General features: G+C 39.5%; 1 protein-coding gene across 2 annotated transcripts; it reads left to right on the top strand.

Annotated features, from left to right (window-relative positions):
• The first annotated feature begins 1,322 nt into the window (after positions 1-1,322).
• LOC102713721 (dof zinc finger protein DOF3.6-like) lies at positions 1,323-3,557 on the top strand. Of its 2 annotated transcripts, XR_005811398.1 has the most exons (3): positions 1,323-1,648; positions 1,886-3,206; positions 3,341-3,557. XR_005811398.1 is itself a non-coding variant. In XM_040522427.1 (2 exons), the coding sequence occupies exons 1-2, from the start codon at positions 1,595-1,597 to the stop codon at positions 3,023-3,025; spliced, it is 1,194 nt and encodes a 397-aa protein (XP_040378361.1). In that variant the 5' UTR covers positions 1,323-1,594; the 3' UTR covers positions 3,026-3,557. The 2 variants fall into 2 exon arrangements, 1 of the variants encoding a protein (XP_040378361.1); XM_040522427.1 differs by having other exon boundaries at positions 1,886-3,557.
• The last annotated feature ends 18,687 nt before the right edge of the window (positions 3,558-22,244 follow it).

Genomic DNA, 22,244 nt, shown 5'->3' with positions numbered 1-22,244 from the left:
CTATGATACTAGCGAAGAAAAAACGATCTTGTCTAGTATCCTAATACTGATTACCTTGCCTGAACCACCAAGGCCTAGGAGTCACTGATTGATCACTTCTCGGGTTGGCAATTCGAGTCTTACATATAGAATGGGTTAAGATGCACATTTTTATTTTCGATCATGACACGCTCATGTGAGGCCATGCATGCTCCCTAGCGCTCCCAACAACAAGAAAAGATGGCGACGCCTTTAAGAAACAATAATATATAATTATTATAATATACCGGGGAGCATGTTCCTATTGGATCTAGGGTTCATAAAACCGTGTGGTTATTGCGCTAGCGTTGGCGGGTGGTAGCAGTAAAACCATGGTAACTACCCTTAATAGTATAAAATTTCGGTTGAATTTGACGTGGTTTTGACTGTTTATCCATACCATTGGGGATGGTAACAGTTTCCTCACGTACGATTTTGTAAACCCTTATCAGAATATTGCAGAAATTCCTTCGCTCCTATCCATGCAGGAAGATTGTTGAAGAACATATAATACCAAACATTTTTAATAAATAATTTTATTACTTAACCTCGAAAGAAAATATTTTCATCATATATACCTTTTGACCACGCCACCAATACTGGCGTGGAAGATAACACTCCCACACAGAGTGTTTGGCGTGACAGGATTGCCACGGCAGTGTCAGTGGCATGACATGCCTGTCAGCGCCAACTAGCTTCTGTGGCAGCGTTATCTTGCCATGCCACCAATACTGGTGTGGACAAAAGGTTTATACGGTGAAAACATGTTCCTCCAAGGTTTAGTAATAAAATCATCATTAAAAATATTTTAAAAAATAAAAAATCTCCCCGGAGGCACTGCCTAGTTTGATGCGCGCTATACTAGTGTAGCTAGAGTCGGGGCACCCAAGTATATGTATTAGGGTTTCTGAAGCATCTTCCTTTTAGCACATTAATTTCTTCCTATATTCTGAAGTTCTTCACACGCTAGAAAACAAACCAAAAACAGTCACCCCTCACTAGTCACTAGTCACCACCTATCCAGCCATCTCAGTCCCCTCTGTATATCCACCAGCTGGGTTTTTTGCATTCAATTTTTCTGCTGAGCACAATGCTAAACCACTACAGTCTTAAAGGCTAAGCAAGCTTTAATTACAAGCACACTCTCTCTCTCTTTCCAAACATTCTTCCCAACCCCACAAGAGGAAAAAAAACCCAAGAAATATAAAGCCACCATACGCTTAAAAGGAGAGAAGATAAATTCATGCTTTTCTCTCCTCCCTTTCTCTTTCTTCGCTTCTCTCTCTTTCTCCTGTCTTCTCTCCTGCAGCTGCTGGATGTGATTCTCCACCACCTCCGTAGCTAGCCAGAGGACTCCACACCACCTCCTCATCCTCTTCCTCCGTTCCTTCCCAGCTAGCTGCTGCAGCCTGCAGCTCGCTTGCTTTCTTCTTCTCTTTCCATACACAAATCCCCAACAAAGAAAAGTGCGAATTTATAAAGAAAAGATCAGAATTCAAAGCACAGGTAAAGCTAGAGGAGTTAGGGGGGAAGAGAGGAGAGGGAGGAAAATATATCTCACCACTAACTGGCTTCCATGGTGTTCCCTTCAGTGCCTGCCTACCTAGATCCACCTAATTGGAATAACCAGGTACTAGCTGCATGATCTTAATTGCTCCCCTCTCTCCCTTCTTGTCCTTGAGCTGCATGTCTTTGAGCTCTCTTGAGCAAGTCTTGAATTCACTGGTTCTTCTTCATGGCAAAAGAATTTTGCACCAAGAAGATATTCTTGTTGCGTTCTTGAATATTCAGTCAAAATATTCTCTTCTCACTCATCTTTGATCTATAACAATATGCTTATAAATGGATGTGTATATTGGTGTAACAGCAAGGTCAGCCGCCGAGGCCGGCGAATGTTGGCGGCGGCGGCGGAGGCGATGGACAGCACCTGCCGGTCGGCCCGACCGCAGCTACGGCGGCGCCGGCTGAGGTCGGTGGGCTGCCAAGCAGCTCATCGGCCAGTGCGGCGGCCGCTGCGCAGCAGGCGGCGCGGCCGAACTCAATGGCGGAGCGCGCGCGGCTGGCGCGGGCGCCGCAGCCGGAGCCGGCGCTCAAGTGCCCGCGCTGCGACTCCACCAACACCAAGTTCTGCTACTACAACAACTACTCCCTCTCCCAGCCCCGCCACTTCTGCAAGACCTGCCGCCGCTACTGGACGCGCGGCGGCTCGCTCCGCAACGTCCCCGTCGGCGGGGGCTGCCGCCGCAACAAGCGCTCGACCAAGCCCTCTACTTCTTCCGCCGCCGGCGCGTCGTCGTCCTCCAAACCGTCCTCGTCGGCGGCCAGGCAGCTGCCCGGCGGTGGTGCATCTCCGATGCTGTCCAACGCAGCGTCCGCGCCGGGCAGCACGGGCGCGATCATGCCACCGTCGGGCCTCAGCTCCATGTCTCACCACCTCCCGTTCTTGGGGGCGATGCACCCGCCAGGGCCCAACCTAGGGCTAACCTTCTCGGCCGGCTTCCAACCTCTCGGCGGTATGCACCACGTGGATGCGGTGGAGCAGTTCCCGGTGGCAAGCGGCGGCGGCGCCAACATTGGCGCGTCACTAGAGCAGTGGAGAGTGCAGCAGCATCCACAACAGCAGCAGTTCCCGTTCCTTGGAGGAGCACTTGAGCTTCCGCCGCCACCGCCGATGTACCAACTGGGACTGGAAGCTACTCGACCAGCAGGCGGCGGAGCAACGACGGCGGCGTTCACGTTAGGGCAGACCAGTGCTACAGCTACCACGTCAAGGCAGGAGCAGGAAGGCTCAATGAAACTGGAAGACAGCAAAGGTCTTGAAACAATGAGCCTGCAGAGGCAGTACATGGCGGCTCTACGCCAAGGAGATAGCGTCTGGGGTGGTAACGGTGGCAATGGCAGCGATGGTGGCGGCAATGGCGCCGGCGGTGGCAGTTGGACAATGAACTTCCCTGGATTCCATTCATCGTCAGCCGGCGGCGGGGACGGCGGCGGCGGAGTGTTGTAGTGCTACTTCTAGCTAAGCCATGATCTGGCTCGACAATTTCAAGGACAGGTTTTTCTAATTAATTTGCATGGTTTGAGCAAATGCAAAGAGGAAGCAAAGAAGAAAATTAAGGGCTTGACTTGAGTGTTAACTCTTCATCAGCAGTAGATGCAGACGGCTAGCTAGCTCATGATGATCTCAGGTAGGAGGTTTAAGTTAAAGCTGCCCTTTGGTTAACGCTTTTTTTCTTCCGCCATTTGGTTTTGAACTCAAAGGTGTGCCTGTGTTGTGTCCATAGTGTCACCTTTTTCAACTTTTTTACACTATTGTTTACAGGGGGTTAATATATAACCACACTTGGTGCATTGGGGGTATATATGATCAGGATATACTATTTGACTTGGAGATTGGAGATTGATCACATTACCTCTCATTAGTTCTGCAAAACTTGCATGGAGTTAATGTATGGATGAAATTTACTCAATGTTTAATTATGTTTGTTCTTCTTACATGATTTAACATTCCTGGCTAGCCTTTTGGTATTGTTAGTAGGAGAACTGTACGTACGTAGAGGTATATATATATATATATATATATATAGCAATGCTTATCTTCTGAATGCTTCTCGACTGACATGCATATTAGTCTATTACTACCTGAAATTGAAAACGATTGTACATGTACTACACGTTAAGATATGCAACTTACCGTATGCATGATCATTTGGTGCTAACCGTTGTAGTTCAAACATAGGACAATAGGAGTATATATATGTATAAACATAGTTACATACATTAATTGGCATGACTATTTCCAACAGTAAACGTTAATTGTTAATTGTGTGTTTTCATATATGCATATAACTAAATCTTCTCATACTCTTGATGGAAAAAAAAAGAGGTAATTAATCAAGCAGTAGTTCAAAAATATGGCATATGCACATAGGTCATATATATGGTGAATAAATTCACTTCTAGGTGACTACTGATTCTTTTGGTCGAATATAATCTCATTGTAACTCTTCACTTTCGGATTACAGATGGATATTGTACTATGAATTTTAAAATACAAGATTACTGAATCAGTAATCATTACACTCAAATTAGCACACACCCACGCTATTGAATTTTTATAAGGACTATTTTTCTTTCAAAAGGCTAAACTTCATATATTTTAGATTTTGAGCGCAATTAATCAAAATATTAAGTATATTAGGTGTATAAAATTATATCAATAGATTTATATTTCAGAATATTGGCTAATGTTAAAGCTACTAAGAGTATATTCTTTGAGCAATCAGTAGTCGGAGTTTAATCTTGAAGACCTTTCCACAATACTAGCTCCTAGCTCCGGTCATAGATATTTGATGTTTTTGGATAAGATTTGGCCAAACTATACAAAACTCTGACCATAAATGTTATACTGGATTAATTTTATAAACTCTGACAAGTTTATATACAATAGTATTTTTCCAATACAAATCTACACATCATTTCCTTTAAAATGAATAATCTGAGATATCCTTGATACTCAAAATAAAATTTTGACTAAATCTTGTCATAAACATGAATATTCATGAGGAGGGGAGTACACCATATACGAATCAATAGATCGAGATAGTATTGCAGAATTGATCATATTTTTCCGTTTGGATTGTTTCAATATGATTCTAGCTAATGATTTTTAAAAAGTAATTTTACGGTTCCTGAGTAGGTACTGAGAGATACCAAAAATTTAGTGTAGGTACCAAGAGGTACCAAATTTTACACTAAAATTTTTAATACATCCTGGTACATTCTCAAGTACTATAAAATTGCTCATTTTTAAAACATGTTGAAATCCTAAAACAGATTTAGTATTCATGCAATCTTTGTTTACACAAGCATTAGTCTTCTGAGTAAGATATAAAATATAGGAAGTGACAACACTCCTTTGTAACTTGTCTAACAGTTAATTTTATTGCTCTAGTTCATTCCATCAAGTTATTTAGCCTTGGTGGCATTGGATCTCCTGCATGTTCTCGCCTAAACTATTTGTATTCAATCAGTTATTTAAGTGTGCAATTTTTTTTTGTAGGAGCATATATGTGGGCAACAAAATTAACTAAATCTATCTAACTAGAGCCATATAGACATGTTTTGAGGAGGTTAAGATTCGGAGAAGCCAGTTAATCAGAATCCAAAAAAACATGGATTTTCCGACTTCTGACTTCTAATTCATGTTCTAGATTTTACCATGTTCAAATTAATATTATTTAGGAGAGCCAGAAATGATAGGAAAAAACATATCTTCTAGAAACTCTCCCAAACAAGGGTCATAGTCTCTCACACTGAAATATGTCCATAGTAAATTATTTCTTGACGTGCATATGTAAGAACTAAAAACTAAGATTCTAAATAAAAAATACTCGAAGTTCTAAGAAGGCCCTAAATCAAATTAACTGGCGTGTAGAAACGAGTGTACTTATAGTAGGAGTTACTGCAAATATGTCCCCTTCTCGGTGTAATAAGTAGAAGTCAGTGGTCTCGTGCATGTGTGCATGCAAGCTTTTCCTCAGTTTTTGCAGTGCCGGTGTACAGCATGATGTAACCTCGGCCGGTCACAAAGTGCCAGCACCACCATGATTAGATTATGATTGGAAATGATGGATTTTCTTTATTGGACCGATATATGAATGATCACGAAAACATATAACTCGGCAGCATTTGTATGTATCGTAGTGTACGCATCTTAATTTCTGCATACAGCTATATATATGCAACATACATGTATATTTAGTTCTTTCTATCTAGTTGCATCCCATGCATGATCTGCCATGCAATGGATGATTACTATTCCTCGGTTACATACTATAAAACTAACTTTCTGCCACTGTCTATATATGTGCTAATAAATCTAAACACATATAAATTGATATATGGATAAATTTAAGCAAACTCAGAAAATCTTATAAAATAGAATAGATGGAGTACTTAATTAAGGCTCCATTGGAACACAAGATTCTTAGAATGCAGGAAAAGGAAAAACATATAAATATGTTTTCAAAACAAAGAAACACTAGAAAGAACGTGTTTGGATAGTTCACATGCAAGAGTTGAAACACAAGCTCCCTCATATTTTTGCTATATATGTTTATGCATATAACTCTTTTTTTTCTAAAAATATGTAGTTTCGTTTATTCCGTGAAAAAAACCAAAACATGGGCACCAAGAATTTTGAAGGAAATCACATGTGGTATTGAGGATTGATTTGCTCCCATCTTTCCTTTTGTACCACGAGGTACTAGTACCATAAGGTACAAATATTCTCACTCGTGCTATTCACCCCATAATCAAGCTGGTATCTCGAGGTACCATACAATCGTGATCATTCGATCTATCATCACCAATAGTCGGGATTTTAGTACCAACTTGATGGTGAGTTAGATAGCACGAGTGAGAACTTTAATACCTCGCAGTATAAAAGGAAGGACGTGAGTAGCTCAACGAGGATGGCCACGTTCGGCAGCCCCCTTAGTTAACTTATCTCCCTCGTTTTCTGCGTGCACGCTTTCTGAACTGCTAAACGGTGTATTTTTTTGCAAAAATTTTTTATAGGAAATTTGTTTTAAAAAATCATATTAATCTATTATATATTTTTAGTAATTAATAATTAATTAATTATGTACTAATCTATTACTATGTTTTTCGTGTCAAGGATAAGTTAACTTATACCGCATGTACCGAACGCGGGCGATATAGGAAAGCAAACCAATTCTCCGGAATTCTGCAACCCCCGCCCCCAATTTGTTCCAAGCAATGCAATAGGAAAATTTTCCCAGGTAGCCGCTGTTTTTCCTCCATTCCAAAGAAGCTTCTTAATGTTTCCATGCGTATACTAATCTTCTGAAAAAAAAACACACTAAATGCCATACCTGTTTTGATGCAATCGAAACTGGTGACCGACCACATCCATCTTAATTTCGATGTACAAATGCCATCGTCCGTGGATAGGGATGCATGCTCGCGCGGTACACCGATCGATCGTCTGAAGGCCTAGCTGATGCCCTGTCTGCTCTTTGGAGCACACTGTACTGCTCGGCGAAAGCTCAGTGTGTGTGGCCATAGCTAGCTGTGGCTACCCCATGAACTCGATCGTAGCTTTTGTGGCATTTGCCGGGGCTTTGCTGCTATCTATTGTTCGATCTTTTTCAGTAGGGCTGGCTGGCTATAGCTAAACAGAGCTAGGGCGCTGTGCATTCCGCTTTGCTGAAAAGAATGCCTTTTTTGACCAACCTGATGCACATTCATGTCCACCACCACCGGTGATCGATCGATCGGCTGGAGGTCCTGTGCAAACGACGACGACGACGAGGACCTGTATGTATCCGGATCGATGCATGCGTCCTTCTCTTCTTTAGCACACATATTTAATTCCAAGCATCGATCTTTCACCGGCCGGCGTTGAACTACTCCTACTAATGTACAGTAGATTTTAATTAAGCTTATTGAGTTCATCTGCAGCTTCAATTGATCACCTCCATGATCGAGATCTGCTCTTGCAGCTGTGCTGCACAATTAATGTCGGGAAGGCAAGCATTCTGCCTGGCCCTAAACTCCGTTGCCAGGGCCGTTAATTATACCTTTCAGATTATTTATGGCTTTGAGTCCAAGGTTGTACTGTTGCAAAAATGAGATCGATTCTAGGAGGTAGGAGTACATTGTACAACTAATTAAGCTTTCACAGGAAAGGGCCGGGATGCAGCGTACGTACAGCCGTACCACACAGGAATTAACGGGCATTCATTGTCCTCTTGATCGATCGAGATCGATCGATGGGTCACTTTAACTTGATCGTCTACCAGCTGGCCGTCGTCTAGAACACGCTTGCTGCGAAAAGCCAGACCATGCAAACAGGCGTGCAGACTTATAGCTATCCAATGCATGGACCATATATATGTGTGATCAATCGATCGACCAATATATGTCGGGGTCGGTACATACAATACCAAGTTGAGGTCAAGATTAATTAGCCAATGAGACGCACGACGACATGGAATTAATGGTTTGGTTGCAGCTAGCAACCATGATGTGGTACAACCCTAGGTTGATTTTAGTACAAGATTGTATTTTAATTTGAAAAGTTAAGGCTCCTAGATTTGACCAACGTCGGTGAGTCAAATTACAGGTGTTTTGGTGTGTAAAAGCAGTAGATCCATATATTTAAAATGACTATTTGACTAGGTTTCAGGTGCCACGTATTTTGTAAACTTTTCGTCGCCTAAAATTGCAAATTGCTAAGGCTAAAATTGCATTAGTGCTACGCAATGGACTAAAATTATATATGGTTTTACTTTATTTTTATCCATGTTTGAATATTTTTGCATGTAAATATGTAAATTTATGAATTATAAAATTATTTCATGTTTAGGTTAAAATAATTTATTGTACAACTCTTTATGTAAGAAAGAAGGAACATATTTTTATGTACAAGTAATAGGCAAGTGATGAGAAATATCGGGTTACATCTTAGGGATGAGAAAGTGACTGAAATTGTTTTGGGTGCCTGAAATCTAAGAGACTCCCATTAAAGTTCTTTCACACAACGTTGGTTTGGTAACTATATATGAAGAATACAACCTAATTATACAAGAAATTAATGGTCAAATTTTAACCTTGAAGATTCATATTCTATTCCATGTGAAGTATATAGAATTAATTGTTTTAGTTCACTCTGGTATATATTCCAAATTTTGGTAGGATGGAGATTGGTAATTGTTGTTTTGGTTTAAATTATTAGTGTGAGAATTGCGGAATTGTGCCCAATAAGAGATGGATGTTTGGGTGTTGCTAAGGTTTTGCAGGTAGGCTATATACAAGTGATTGGTTTTTTTTATCTTATCATAATCCTCGCATTACCTTAATTTAATAGCGCTGACGACCATTTCAAACAAGCCCATTGCCCTGGTAGCAGGGGAGTGGCACACTGGCACAGTGTCACGTTCATAATGAAGCTTAATTGCCTGTACAGATCTGCACTGTTTGATTATTATGATCCTACCTTTTTTGTTTCGCTTTTTCCCTTTAATTTATACGTCTGGTTGCCCACCACGTAGTTTTGTTCCTCTTGGACTGCAGGTTGGTACTCCTACTTGGTACTTGCAGCTGCATGCCCTGCTATATGTGTCATCTGCATGCATGCATGTTGTGTACATGTGCATGATGCTTATATATGTTCGGTGTCAGACGGATCATTATGCAGCTTATGGCAGTATCAAAGTTACGGTCAGCGGATCAGCTACTCTTGTGCCAGGAGAGAACTCATATCCATTTAAAACTATTCTACTGTTGACGACTATGGCCCAATCTTTGCGCATACGTCGATCAGGTCTAAAAAACTCATAACCAACTACTCGCTTCAATTTATCTATAGTCGATATAATAGTCAATTCATACAATAGTTATATATACAAAACATATACTACTATGTCCCAAACTGTGCGTCTTGAAGTCCGTGCTGTAACTGGCTATAAATTTATAGTCCACTGTTCATCTCTCTCCTTTCTTATCTTATTAAAATATGTTTACAATTAGCTTATAGTCTGTTATTGTACCTGCTCTTATAATCCATGAACAAAAAATAATAATTATGATACATATTGATTGGCATCAATGGTCAATGAAAAATAGCTAGTTTTTTGTTTGGAGGCATGCATGCAGTAAATTTGAAGGATTTTTATATTAATCAGTTCAGTTCATATAGCAGAGGAGAATTATGGCGTTTAATTAAAGGACACTAGTATATCTGGAGTGTCTTCATAAATCAAATTATCTAGACTGGTCAAATCCTAACTAACGCCCCATTTTTTGTTTATGCTTATGACTATAAGTTAAAATTTGAATTTAAAATTTAAATGTAGAGTTCATTGATATTTTGAGGTTTTTTATCCCAGTTTATTTTACATCATTTGCTTTTAGATCACTAAAAACATATATATAAATATTTTACTCATAAATTATTTTTTATCGTTAATAAGTTGCTTTACTCGTGCTTAATTTTAGTGAGACACAATGATGCTAGGTTAAAAATTACTGGGAGTACATCTTAAATATTAGTGTTTATTTAATTAAATTTGTAACTCAACATTATTTTAAATATCTAACGACACACTCATGACACTTTCCCACTAATACTCCTTTTGATATTTTGATATACTGTCCATACCATACGCTGTACATATATTCTGTTCTCATTTTTTTGCATATACAAGGTCGACGTTGATTCTATCTGGCCTGTTACAGGGAAATAATCAAACAATCTTAGCTAGATGTGGGTACAATGATTTATTGCAGTAGCCAGTTAGTCCTTTAATCAATTTAGCTGTTTTATCAAAATACGTACGAATGAGAAAAAGGATGGAATGAAAGCGTATGACTAACATTAAGAAGTCGCATATATGTTGACTTCCTAGTGGGGGTCCAAACTCCAGAATAGTTCAACCATAATAATCTAGGAAACGGAAACCAACAGCTTAGAAACGAACTGCACGCCCACAACAGAAAATAGTTTTCCTCCAGTCACGGAAACATCATGCATGTTAGTCATGTTTCATGTCGAACTTTATGTTTTTTTATCATCAATTATCTTTTTAAATATTTAGATCGATTGTATATATGACCATATTGTTAGTTAATTTATAGATTTGCCCCGGTAGATACTCGACAGTATTATAACTTTATCGGGTTATGTCAGATATTTTGGAATAGAAATTAGTAGGCATTTTGAAGACCTTATAAATTTATATCTACAACGATGATTTTTTAGTAGTGTTTTGACTATACTTAGAGTTGATTCTGTAGGACAAAGATCCTTAGACCTTTTTATGCACAAAGAATGACATTTTTTTTACATAGATTTAGGCCCCCCTTTGGACAATAGCCATGTCCCATTGGGTTCATATGTATATTTGGATATGCATGGTACAGCATATGTGGTACATGGCTGGATGGGGTATGCAGCTAGCTATGCCCAAATTAAGTTAATCTTGAAGACTCCTCTACGGTTGAAGTATGGTCGACAAGCTCCTAGATGTTGGTTTCTGAGGATGGAAGGACATATTTGGCCCTCTTGACCTCGAGGTCTTTGTATGCATCCCCACTGTATCCCCATAAGATTTGTGGAGATAAACTTGGTATGTCTTAATAACTTTGTTCGGATAGGTCTTTGATGTCTTGCCATGCATGATAGGACTAATTAGTGAACATGTCCCACAAAATACCTTTTTCTTAAAAAAATGGATACTATATATATATCCCTTCTATAGACCTATGCTTGATACCGGATATGAGATATGTAGTATATCCATATAATTAATCGTCCGCAAGTATTCCCCTTTATACTTACACCGACAATATCCAACGTGATGTTGTTGTGACTAACCGGAGTTATAACTCCTAGCTAGGCTTCTTGAATAATTGCCCGTGTAATTAAACTTCTAAACGTACGAAGTATAGCAATCCATTTTCTCATTGGATCGCTAGCTTTTTGTTAACAATCCATGATGTCGATCGATTTGACAAACATATGTGATTAAATTTATTTCTTCCATGCCAATCATATTGCTCAAATAGAAGTTGGATGGCATTATTTAGCCTTTACCTCCACGTCGATCTGAAAGAGGGATGGGCCGGCCAGTGATCTCACTTGTAAAGCCAGTGCCTTTGCCATGTACTGTCTATTTTATCTGGAGCAATAATCAATCGTACTACCCGATTTTCACAAACCACGTACTAAAAAGAAACGTAAAACCGCACACGCAAATCTGTCGGCATGCAATCCTAGCCACATCATCCGTGCACGTACTACTATTATGCTGTCTCTATTTTCCATGTGTCGTTAACTTTTGGATCAATGTTTAATCATTCATCTTATTTAAAAAAATTATTCAAATATACAAAATTATAAGTCATGTTAAAGTTACTACAATAATAAATCAAATTATAATAAAATAATTAATAATTATATATTTTTAAATAAAATAAATGATCAAACGTGAACATAAAAGTCAACGATATCGTACAAAATGTTGGAGGGAGTACTATGCATGGTGATCGATCCACACTCACATTAAGAGAGTGAGTGACACAGATACAACAGCCAACAGGGCGTTGTGGGAGGGAGACATAGGACCTGTTTGGGAGAGCTTTTCACAGCTATAACTTTTCCTAAAACTTGTTTTTGGTAAAAGATGCCACAAACAGTCCATAACTTCTGATTCTGTAAAATGAACTAAGAAGTCAGAAGCTGGAGAAGCTGAGTTTCAGAGCTTTTCCAGATTCTCAGAAACTGGCTACCAAACAACTGCTTCTTAAAATCTAAAAGCTCCCCCAAACAGGCCCAAGGTACGGATAGAAAAAGCTATGCATCCATCCATGTACTCGCACCGATTTTTTTATCTGATGTTGTTGACTTTTGAATATGTTTGATCATTTATTTTATCTAAAATTTTTGTGCATATATAAAAAGTATAATTCATGTTTAAAGGTTTTTTAAGTAATAAATTAAATTATAACAAAATAATTTATAACTATATATATTTTAATAAGAACGAAGTAGAGTCAAGACTCAATTCTGTTAAAGAAATAGCAGGAGCATATATTATGCTCTGCATGGTCCAGGTACACGGCGGAGCAGCTGATGGGTTAGCAAAAGCTTTTGCATGCATATGCCCTCTCTTCTGGTACTTTACAACTGTGATGCGTGTGTTGTTGATAGGCGCCAAAAAACAAATCCAACGACGCATGCATGATGAGGTGGTAGCGCATATGCATGCACTAGCTAGCAGCTAGTAGCAACAGTATCAAAAGCAGCGCGGGAAAAAGACAGGAGGGAGGACCGGAGGAGTGACAGGAGTCCCTCGCGAGGCCCGGCTGCGCCAAAGCGAGAGAGAGAGAGAGAAGGGCCAAAAGGCGAGCGTACATGCTTTTGATGAGGACCATTTCCCGTGTAATTTTTGCAAAGGCTCTGTGCTGTGCTGCCATCGCGTGTGAGTGTGCGTGCAAGCCGCGGTGGCCAATGGCTCGCTCGGCCCGGGAATCTGTGGAGGGGGCTGGCTACCATTCCTGCTGTCCTAGCTAGCGTAGCAGTACAGTAGCTGAAGAGAAGACCCTTCTTTTCCCGAGTACCGACGCAACTGGGTTTCCTCTCTCATCATCGATCGACGCAAGCCAGCCTAGGGGGATGAATGCTGTGGATCAAATGGGATCGATCGATGGATGCCCACTCGTATCTACTAACGTACACGAACGTAATAAGAGCAGTTACAAAGGGGAAGGTAAAGGCACGCACCACGCGCTGCCGACTTGGATCAGCTAAGCGACTATTCATGTGCGTGTGGTCACCCTCTCGATCACCAGCATATTTAGGCCAAATGGGACGTACGACGCGCGACGAGCCGACGGCGTGGATGCAACGCAGTAGGCGTGCGGTTTGATCGTCGACGAGTGAGCTGTCCCGGTCGAGCTTCATATGGGCCATGGATGCAAGCTACAGTAGTTGCAAGCTAGGTTTCGTCGAGCTAAGAGCCTCATTAAGAGGCTAGTAATACCGATGTACAGTCTATGCCATTATAACATTTTTGAGACTAACAGTAACAACCGCATGATTCCTCTTATTCCTTGGAATATTTAAGCCGCGTTCGACGAGTATGATAAGTTATCTTATCTCTCTTATTTTTCGCACGTACATTTTTCGAACTGTTAAACGGTGTATTTTTATAAAAATTTTCTATGGAAAAGTTGCTTAAAAAATCATGTCAGTCTATTTTATATTTTTTTAATTAATAATTAATTAATCATGTACTAATCTATTGCTACGTTTTTCGCGTCGGGTAAGTTAACTTATCCTTCTTCCTAACGAACGTGGCCTTACTTGTCTAGTGTGCATGTGCATTTTGACTACAATGAACAAGAGACATTGAACTATATGAAAATTTATTTTAAAATTTGGTTTCCACTATGTACAGTGATATGTCTAGAAAGCCAGCGATACATTTTCTTTGGGAGCAAAGGAGTACAATTACGCTTTCTACTCTAATTAGAGTTGTTACAAATCCCAAAAGTCCAAAACAGTCAGAGAGGTAATGTCAGATGAAGGATGTGCCTGTGGACACATATTATACTCTATTCAAATATCTGTTTTAAAACCAGTTCAAATAACCATGACCCAGAATACAAGCACGTATTATTTTGATAATTTTGCTACTGTATAGATAGTAAGTAAAATACTTTTTATGATCATATTTGAAAACTCCAAAGTCATATATATCAAGGGAACCGACCTTACCCGCGTCAACAAACTAATAGAATGGATGAGGATATATATTAAGGGAACCGACCTTACTCGTGTCAACAAACTAATAGGATGGATGAGGTAGAGGAGCAGCAACCAACTCATACGATAAATGAGGTGAGGGCCACATGTTAGAGCTACAGTTGTGGTTGGTAAATGCGAAGGGGGTTATCATGGTAGCAATGATGACATGAAGCATCACTAGCACGTGAAGAGGTGCAATGTTAAGTGAAGAATTGGTTTCTGGATAAGACGTGAATAGAGCTTGTCATCATAAGGTGTGAGGAAGAATAAGAGTAGGTTGGTCATATGAAAAGCAAATCTGGTTGGTGATAGGGTTCAAAATTTCATATGGTCATTTCAAAATTTTCAAAAACTACATGTCTTTCAGTGGGTCCCGATAAAAGGTAAATATCGGTCAAGAATATGTGTCAACTTGGTCAAGATCCTATTTACATCCGTTATTCCCATTATTTTGTTTCACATGTTCTTTGTCACCCCAATTGTCATCTTTCCATGTATCGGTTACATGAAAGCTCTCCTTTCGAGATGACGGCAGAGGTTGAAATGACTCGGTGGTTCTCCATCGAGGTTAATAGAAGCCCACTATCAACACATATGAACACACAATTGGCAGACAAGGTCTCTATGGCTCTTTGGCAATGTAACAATGACACTAGCTCCACTGCTGGTCCACAAGTCTGTTGCTCTTCTTTGCTGATAGTATTGCAACAATTATGGTGGCAACGCAAACTAATGGGGCTATAAAATTTCTCATCTATCAAATGTCCCCTTAATGAAGACCCTCAAATTTATAGATTCATTTTGATTGCTACTAAAATACGTTGTTTCTGTACTTGTTCCACAATATAAGTATTTCTAGGTTATTTAGTAGGAACTAAGGTTGGAAACAAAAGATTATAGTGTCCATCAATAAATAAAGAATGCATAGGGATGGAGGGTAAGTGTGGATATAGTGGAAAGAATTTTTGAATGAAAGTGATTGACAGAATGAGTAGCACTGTAAATAGTGTTAGAAATATTTCTAGAATTCAAATTTTCTACCATAATATAAATATTTCTACATTGATTTCTATGACTTCAAATTCCAATGACTTAAAAGAGAACCTTCTGACATCTCCTTGATCTAGAGAGGATGATTTTATGACTTTTTCATGAAAAAAGTCAAACATCATACTAATGAATAAAAAATAATTTGTAAAACTTGTATATATGTATTCTTAGTGATCTAAAATTCAATGTTGAAAAATAAACTACTATGAAAAAAAACCTACAATCTACTCTAAATTTACGATTAAAAATTCAAATTTTATCTTATAAGTAAATAAAAAGATGGGAGTGCTATGCTAAACAGCATAGAAATGATTATATATGTTCAAACGAAAAAAGTAAGATTTAAACCTATAAATACTTACACTTTGGAATGAAAGGGGTACTCTAATTGAAGCAAATGTTTGGAAACCTTCCAAAAACTCAGCTCTTACATATATAATACAGTAGTAACGAAATTGAACCAGCTGGCACATTTGGTAGGCACTAGCGCACATACAAAACTTTGGTGTGTCACTCGTACCGTATCAAACTCAACCTTTATATTACCTGGGTGAAAAATCTTAAAGCGACACTATACGAGAGCATGCAGCAGCAAGCGCCTGGCGGAACCCACATGCTGGCGATGCCGATGCTGAATTAGCCAGCGTACGGTCGAGGGAGACAGAGGCCGGACATCGCGCCGGGCTTGCAGCAGCTCGCTCGCTAGCGAGCAACATTAATTCGTGAACAGCAGTCATCCTTAAAACGCAGCAGCAGAAGCAGTCAGCCTTAATTCCTTAAAGAAAAAAAAGATTCGGTAAATGCCCGCGACCGGGAGAGGCTCTGTATTGTAGGGGAGTTTTTCCTAGCTGCAGTTTTTCTCAAAAACTGCTTCTGCTAGAAGTTACCCTAAACGGTTCGTAGCTTTTAAGAATCTTTAGTTACATATTCTAGAAAATGAACTGAGAATCCAGAAGCTGGAAAAGCTGGGTTTATAAGCTTTTTCAGATTCTTAAAAGCTGGCTACCAAATAGTTGCTTCTTATAATCTAAAGCTCTCTAAGCAGGGCCTATATATCCATCGTCAATCGTCTCCGGGCCTCCCTCTGGTGAGTGGTGAGCAGTACAGTATAGCTGGGTCGCGAGTAGAGCTTAGCTTCATTCCGATCCGTGCAGATGTCTCGCGGGCGATCTGATCCCCCATTCGCGACCCGCTCGGCCGGCAGCAGCTGCTGCAAGCAAGCATGCACGTCAGGCCGGCATTGCCGACGTGCGCCTCTCGATCACAGGCCCGGCCGGCGGTCGATCCGGCCGCCCGCGCGCGCCTGCAGCTGGTGCGCAAGATAGTACTAACACGATCGCGTTGATCGAGGCCGTGGTGGTGGCGGATCGTGCGTTGCCATGACCACGAGGGCATTCCTAACCCAATGACTAAAATGATGTCCATAGCATTAAATAAGTTATCACATAGGATAAAAAATGATGTGGCAAGTGAATAAATGAGGAAAGAGAAAAAACCATGTCTTGCATGAGACATGATTTCTACACAACATCCAAGATATTATGTGAGATAAGTAGCATTAAATTTAAGTGTGGAATAATGGTGTTTGCATTGAAAGAGTAGTGTCTAGTACTAGTTTTTTTATATTGGAAAGTTTATAGATACCAGTGTTATGAGTTGAAAATGCCTTAATCCCGTTGCGTCGCCCCGGTGGGTTCGGTTAAATCTTTTTTCCGGTCGCAAGCGCTCAAAACAGGTCATTAATTCTGCCTGTACGTACTCCTGCCTGTTGAGTGCCCCACCCATGCACGGTAATGGTAAGCAAAATATTTGTTAGGCAAACGTGAAATTTAATTAGGCAATATATATAGGGGGTGATTGTTGAGTTTTATGAAAAAACCAAACGACATATTTTTGTAAACGAAAAATAATTTATGAATATAACTTTTGTTCATGATTTAAAAGCCAAGACTGAAAAATAAATTTTGATAAAATTTATCTAAAATCAAATCCAAATTTAAAGTTGAAATTTCCAAATTTTCTTATAGGCATAAACATAAGCGAAAATATATGAGTGATAGTGTTTGTTAAACTATACGAAGATGTGTCAGAGTCGCATATACCCATCCGTCCTAAAAAGATTTATTTTTAAACTATCTCATATATATCTGTACAAAGCTAAAAAATATAAAATGTTCTTCAACTTTTAAGTTCCCAATACATATGTACCATATTTTTACAAATCTCAATACATTTATCTTCTATTACGAAACTACAATGCAATAATTGGTCAAAGAATACAGTCTACGTGGTACAAAATCAACAAACAACATGTGCTAGAAATAAGCTTCTTTTGGAATAGAGGTAGTACTTCAGTTGAGGAAAAAAAAACTCACATACTTCTGGCAGGGGTTGTTTATATGGATCTTTGTTTCACTGAGATCTAAAGCGACCACATCGAATAGCTTGCTAGCCAAACACATCAGCTTTTTTTTCCCATTATTCTTCTACTTATAAGCTAAAATTTTGATTTGATAACTTAATTTTGATGTTGATATTGAGATTTTTCTATTCATCATAATTATTTTTCAGCTAGCCTTCACTAAGCAGCAAAGCGAGCTTAGTTTAACTTAATTAGTGGGCATGCATCAGCCTGTGCCCAGTGTATACAGATCACATACAGTACTGGGTGGGAAGAAAGCAAGCATCGGTCTGCGGTTAATTAGTACTACCTCGTATAGATTTATACGATACTAATGAATATATATATTATTTAATTAATAAATTTAGTTAATGCTAAAAAAGCTTAGAATATGAAATATATAAATAACTGGTACCCCGTGCATGCATGCAAGCAGAGATCGCTGCATGAGTGCGCGGGGGCAGCACGCAGCGCAAGCTAGCGTAGCACGTCACATGCACGGCATCGATCGGACGACGGCAATGCAACGGCGACCACATGACATGCATGATATATGGAAAGACCGGCGAGACGCTGATCGAAAACGAATCAAAGCCGTAATGATCGTGTCGGGTGGTTACGTACCGCCGCCCCCCCCCCCCCCCCCCTCCCCACCCCCTGGTGGTGGCCTGCGTTGGCATGCATGCATATGCGCCGCCTTTAATTTGATGGCATGCATGCATGCGTCCGATGGTGAGGGGCAACTTGGGTCAATCTGAATCAGAGCAAGATCCACATGGTTCGAAACCTAAAGGTCTTACCCGTTGCCAGTAGAGATGAAAACGGATCGAATACGATCGAAAGTTAGCTATATCATATTCGTTTTTTTGGAATCGAAAACTCGGATATGAAAATGGAATCGAAGATTATCGAATATAAATACGGAGCGAATATGAACCGAAACGAATGCGGTGATGAATATTAATCGTAACATAAAAACCTCTTAAACTAACCTCCACTGATCATCGAAGAAATATAACTTGTTAATTTTTAATATAAATCATTGAATAAAATATAACTTGTTAATTTTTAATATAAGTATATAACTCATCAATATTTTCAAATATAAGTAATATTACTAATACCGTAAAAAGAAACATCAGGTCGTGGATGCCTAGATTGCTTGAAGTCAGTTAGTCAGAACCGGCTAAGGTTAACGCTAGTTAGGCTGTTGGGATGGGCTTCTTTAGGTTGTGCTGATTAGATTGAATGGTTAATGTACTGGTTCGGATATCAAAAAAATACCTAATTGTTTTCCGATTCCAACGGATATCACCCTTACCGTATTTGTTTTCATATCAAAAAAATCCGAATTCGATTCAGAATCCAAAAATTTCTAGAACTATCCGACCGAAACTATTCGAATCCGAAAAATAATCTGATCGGACGAAAATTATCCGAATCACTTTCAACTTTAGTTACCCGTACCACCTCCGCCTCAAATTAACTAAATTTATGATTTTTTTATATCCAACGTACGACCGTTTGTTTTATTTAAAAAAAAGTGACTTTGTTAAAAAAATAGTCACAAATGTTCATTGATTAATAGTAATTAAGTTGTCTATTTCAAGGCTAAACATATTACATGGCGCGATCATCCCAATACTTACCTCCTGGGCATATCACTCGCTGCTTTACACCTTTTCGGGTGTGTGACTACGCATTCTCTCTCTAGGATTGCTAGCATATTGTCAAGTCAAAAGGTTGGGACCCCTCCAAATTGGGCGATTCCAACTGTGGTTTTTCAGCTGTATTAACCAAAACCGAATGACAGATCATCGACGGTGCAGTACTACTAGCTAGTTGTTTAACGATATATGCCAAATCAGCACACGCTAAACGTTGATCATGGTGGATCTTCTCTGTGTAGGCTGCTGGACTTGACATCTCAGTGATCATTTGTCGCATATCTATCAATCCATCATATCGCACTAAATAATTAACTACTAATCAGTAATCACCACTCCGAAAGTAATAGTATAAGGATATAAGCTTAAAATTTTATCAAAAAATAAAATGATATATCAACTTATCTTCTTATCCAACCAATTATAATCATCTTCAATCTAATATTTTTAACTTAACTAATTGCAGCTATTTTGACCTGTACCTTAATTTTTGCAATAATCCCATACGTTCTTATATATAAGAACGTACTAGAGATCAGCACATGCTTGGTATATAATGTGCATGCGAAGCTTTAAGCTTTTGGAGGATTAACCTGGCTAACTATAGGTAGCCTTCTTTAAATCATAATCAAACATGCATATGTCGTTGTTAGAGCAAGGTTAATAATATAGCTAACAAGCTGGCTATAAGATTTTTTATAGTCTTTTTATAGCCCACTCATATAGTGGTTAGCTCTTCATCTTTAATGCAGGACTCACATGTCTCTCACATAGTGTCTTGGTTCTTGTGCCTGAACTGGCTACGAGCTTATAGCCAGCTTCTCCTCTCTCTTCTCCCCTCTCTTTTCTACATCAGCATTTAGCTGGCTTATAGCCTGTTATTATACTTGCTCTTAATTTGGTAGGTTTGTCGCTAGCTAGCCGGCCGGCCGTTGTGCGATCAATCAGAATCAGATGGTGGCAATAATGGAACCCGTCGTGATGCGAGACGTACGTGCCTACGTCGTGGAACGTCAAATAATGCAGCCGAGCGCGCGCGCGCGACATCCGTTGGTGGCTTCGTGTTGGAAAGGCACGCACGTACGCGCACACAGCTGCATGCTAACTAATGTCTACACGACATGTAGGCACTGACGCACTGTTTAATTAGATAGCTTCTGTCAACTCCAAGCTATTTCTAAGATATCAAGCACCTCCAATGCAATTTTATTAAGACTATAGTTGTTTCAGTAGCCATAGAATCTAATTTAGAAAGTAAATAAATTAGTATTCACTGGTTTCTCACTAACGCATATCCTTTGTTTTCCAATATAAGGCTTTCTACCACGATCTAGATTTATATGGACATTAATGAGATATACATACATACGCACGTACAACCATTATAGGTAATCACTTACCAGCGTATCGTGCATTATTATCATATATCACAGGTTTAACACCTTAAGGGCCTTGATATACCCACCAGAGATAACTAACTCATCTTTATCGGTCCCATGTATGTTATTACCAGCATGCTACGTATTGTTAGAACCCATCACATGTGTATTATCTGTTGATAGGCCTTACTTTATTCTACCCATCAGAAGTTACCTTTGATGGGGTATGCTCTGGTTAGAGTTGACCTAATTTGATGGGTTTCTTGTTAAATCCCTCACTGGTAGTCTGTCGCAGTTGAGAAGATCTGTGGCAGTGGCTGCACATAGTTGAATTTTTGGATACTAGAATTTAAATCCCAGTAAGTTAGATCAAACCAAAGCCCGATAGGCGCTGTTTAAGCACTTCTTCAACTTTTGTGTTGGAAATGTTTGGAAACAAATGAGTCGGTTATGTTTGTGAGCTCTTATGTATCGATGGAATGTACAGTATATGGTGAAAACCATAAAAAAAATCAAAGTATATAAGTTTTTAGGCTTGCCACGTCAGTGTTAGTGACGTGGCAAGACAATGCTGCTAAAAACTCTACGTGGCAGCGTTGTCTTGTCACTCCATTGTTGATGACGTGGCTTAAAAGTTTATACAGTGAAAATATTCTTATACGAGATTTAGTAATAAAATTACTTAATAAAAAGGTTTAGAAAATCACGACGTACTGTTGCTAGGGATGATAATCTACGACGACATACTGTTGCTAGGGATGACGGTCTCGTTTGGACTTGGGCCCAGCTTGTGGCAACAACGTTGTTATAAAACCCTTTTTTTATCTCACCCGGTCACATCAGGCTTTGACTCTTGACAGCCATCTCGATCACCTCTATACCCTGATTTCAACGTCATAATGATGGCTCTGGATGGCCAAATCAAACAGTACTACGTCCTAACCACACCCTCTCCCTCCTACTTAGGTGTGGTGTCTAGTTGTCAAAATTTTTTGACAAAAACATCACATCGAACGTTTGACCGGATATCGGAAGGGGTTTTCGGACACGAATGAAAAAACGAATTTAACGGCTAGCCTAAAAACCGTGAGACGAATCTTTTGAGCCTAATTAATCCGTCGTTAGCATATGTTGGTTACTGTAGCACTTGTGGCTAATCATGGACTAATTAGGCTCAAAAGATTCGTCTCAAGATTTCTTTCATAACTGTGCAATTAGTTTTTTAGTTCATCTATATTTAATATTTTATTTAGGTGTCCAAAAATTTAATGTGATATTTAAAAAAAATTGAAAACTAAACGAGCCCTTAACGTTGACGACGGAAAAAGGTAAGGCAAGGAACACGCATGCAGCCCGAAACATGGGCGTGCCGGCGTGCCCCCCTCCCTCGA

The sequence above is a fragment of the Oryza brachyantha genome, chromosome 3 (assembly GCF_000231095.2).
Source record: "Oryza brachyantha chromosome 3, ObraRS2, whole genome shotgun sequence".
NCBI classification, from domain to species: Eukaryota; Viridiplantae; Streptophyta; class Magnoliopsida; order Poales; family Poaceae; genus Oryza; species Oryza brachyantha.
The sequence above is the reverse complement of the archived record's forward strand: the minus strand, read 5'-3'. Positions and strand labels throughout refer to the sequence as shown.

What these genes read in the sequence shown, in the direction of transcription:
- LOC102713721 (XM_040522427.1), top strand. Translation starts at nt 1,595, where the DNA reads ATGGTGTTCCCTTCAGTGCCTGCCTACCTAGATCCACCTAATTGGAAT. An exon ending in CACCTAATTGGAATAACCAG is followed by an intron (nt 1,649 to 1,885) that starts GTACTAGCTGCA and finishes TTGGTGTAACAG; the next exon opens with CAAGGTCAGCCGCCGAGGCC.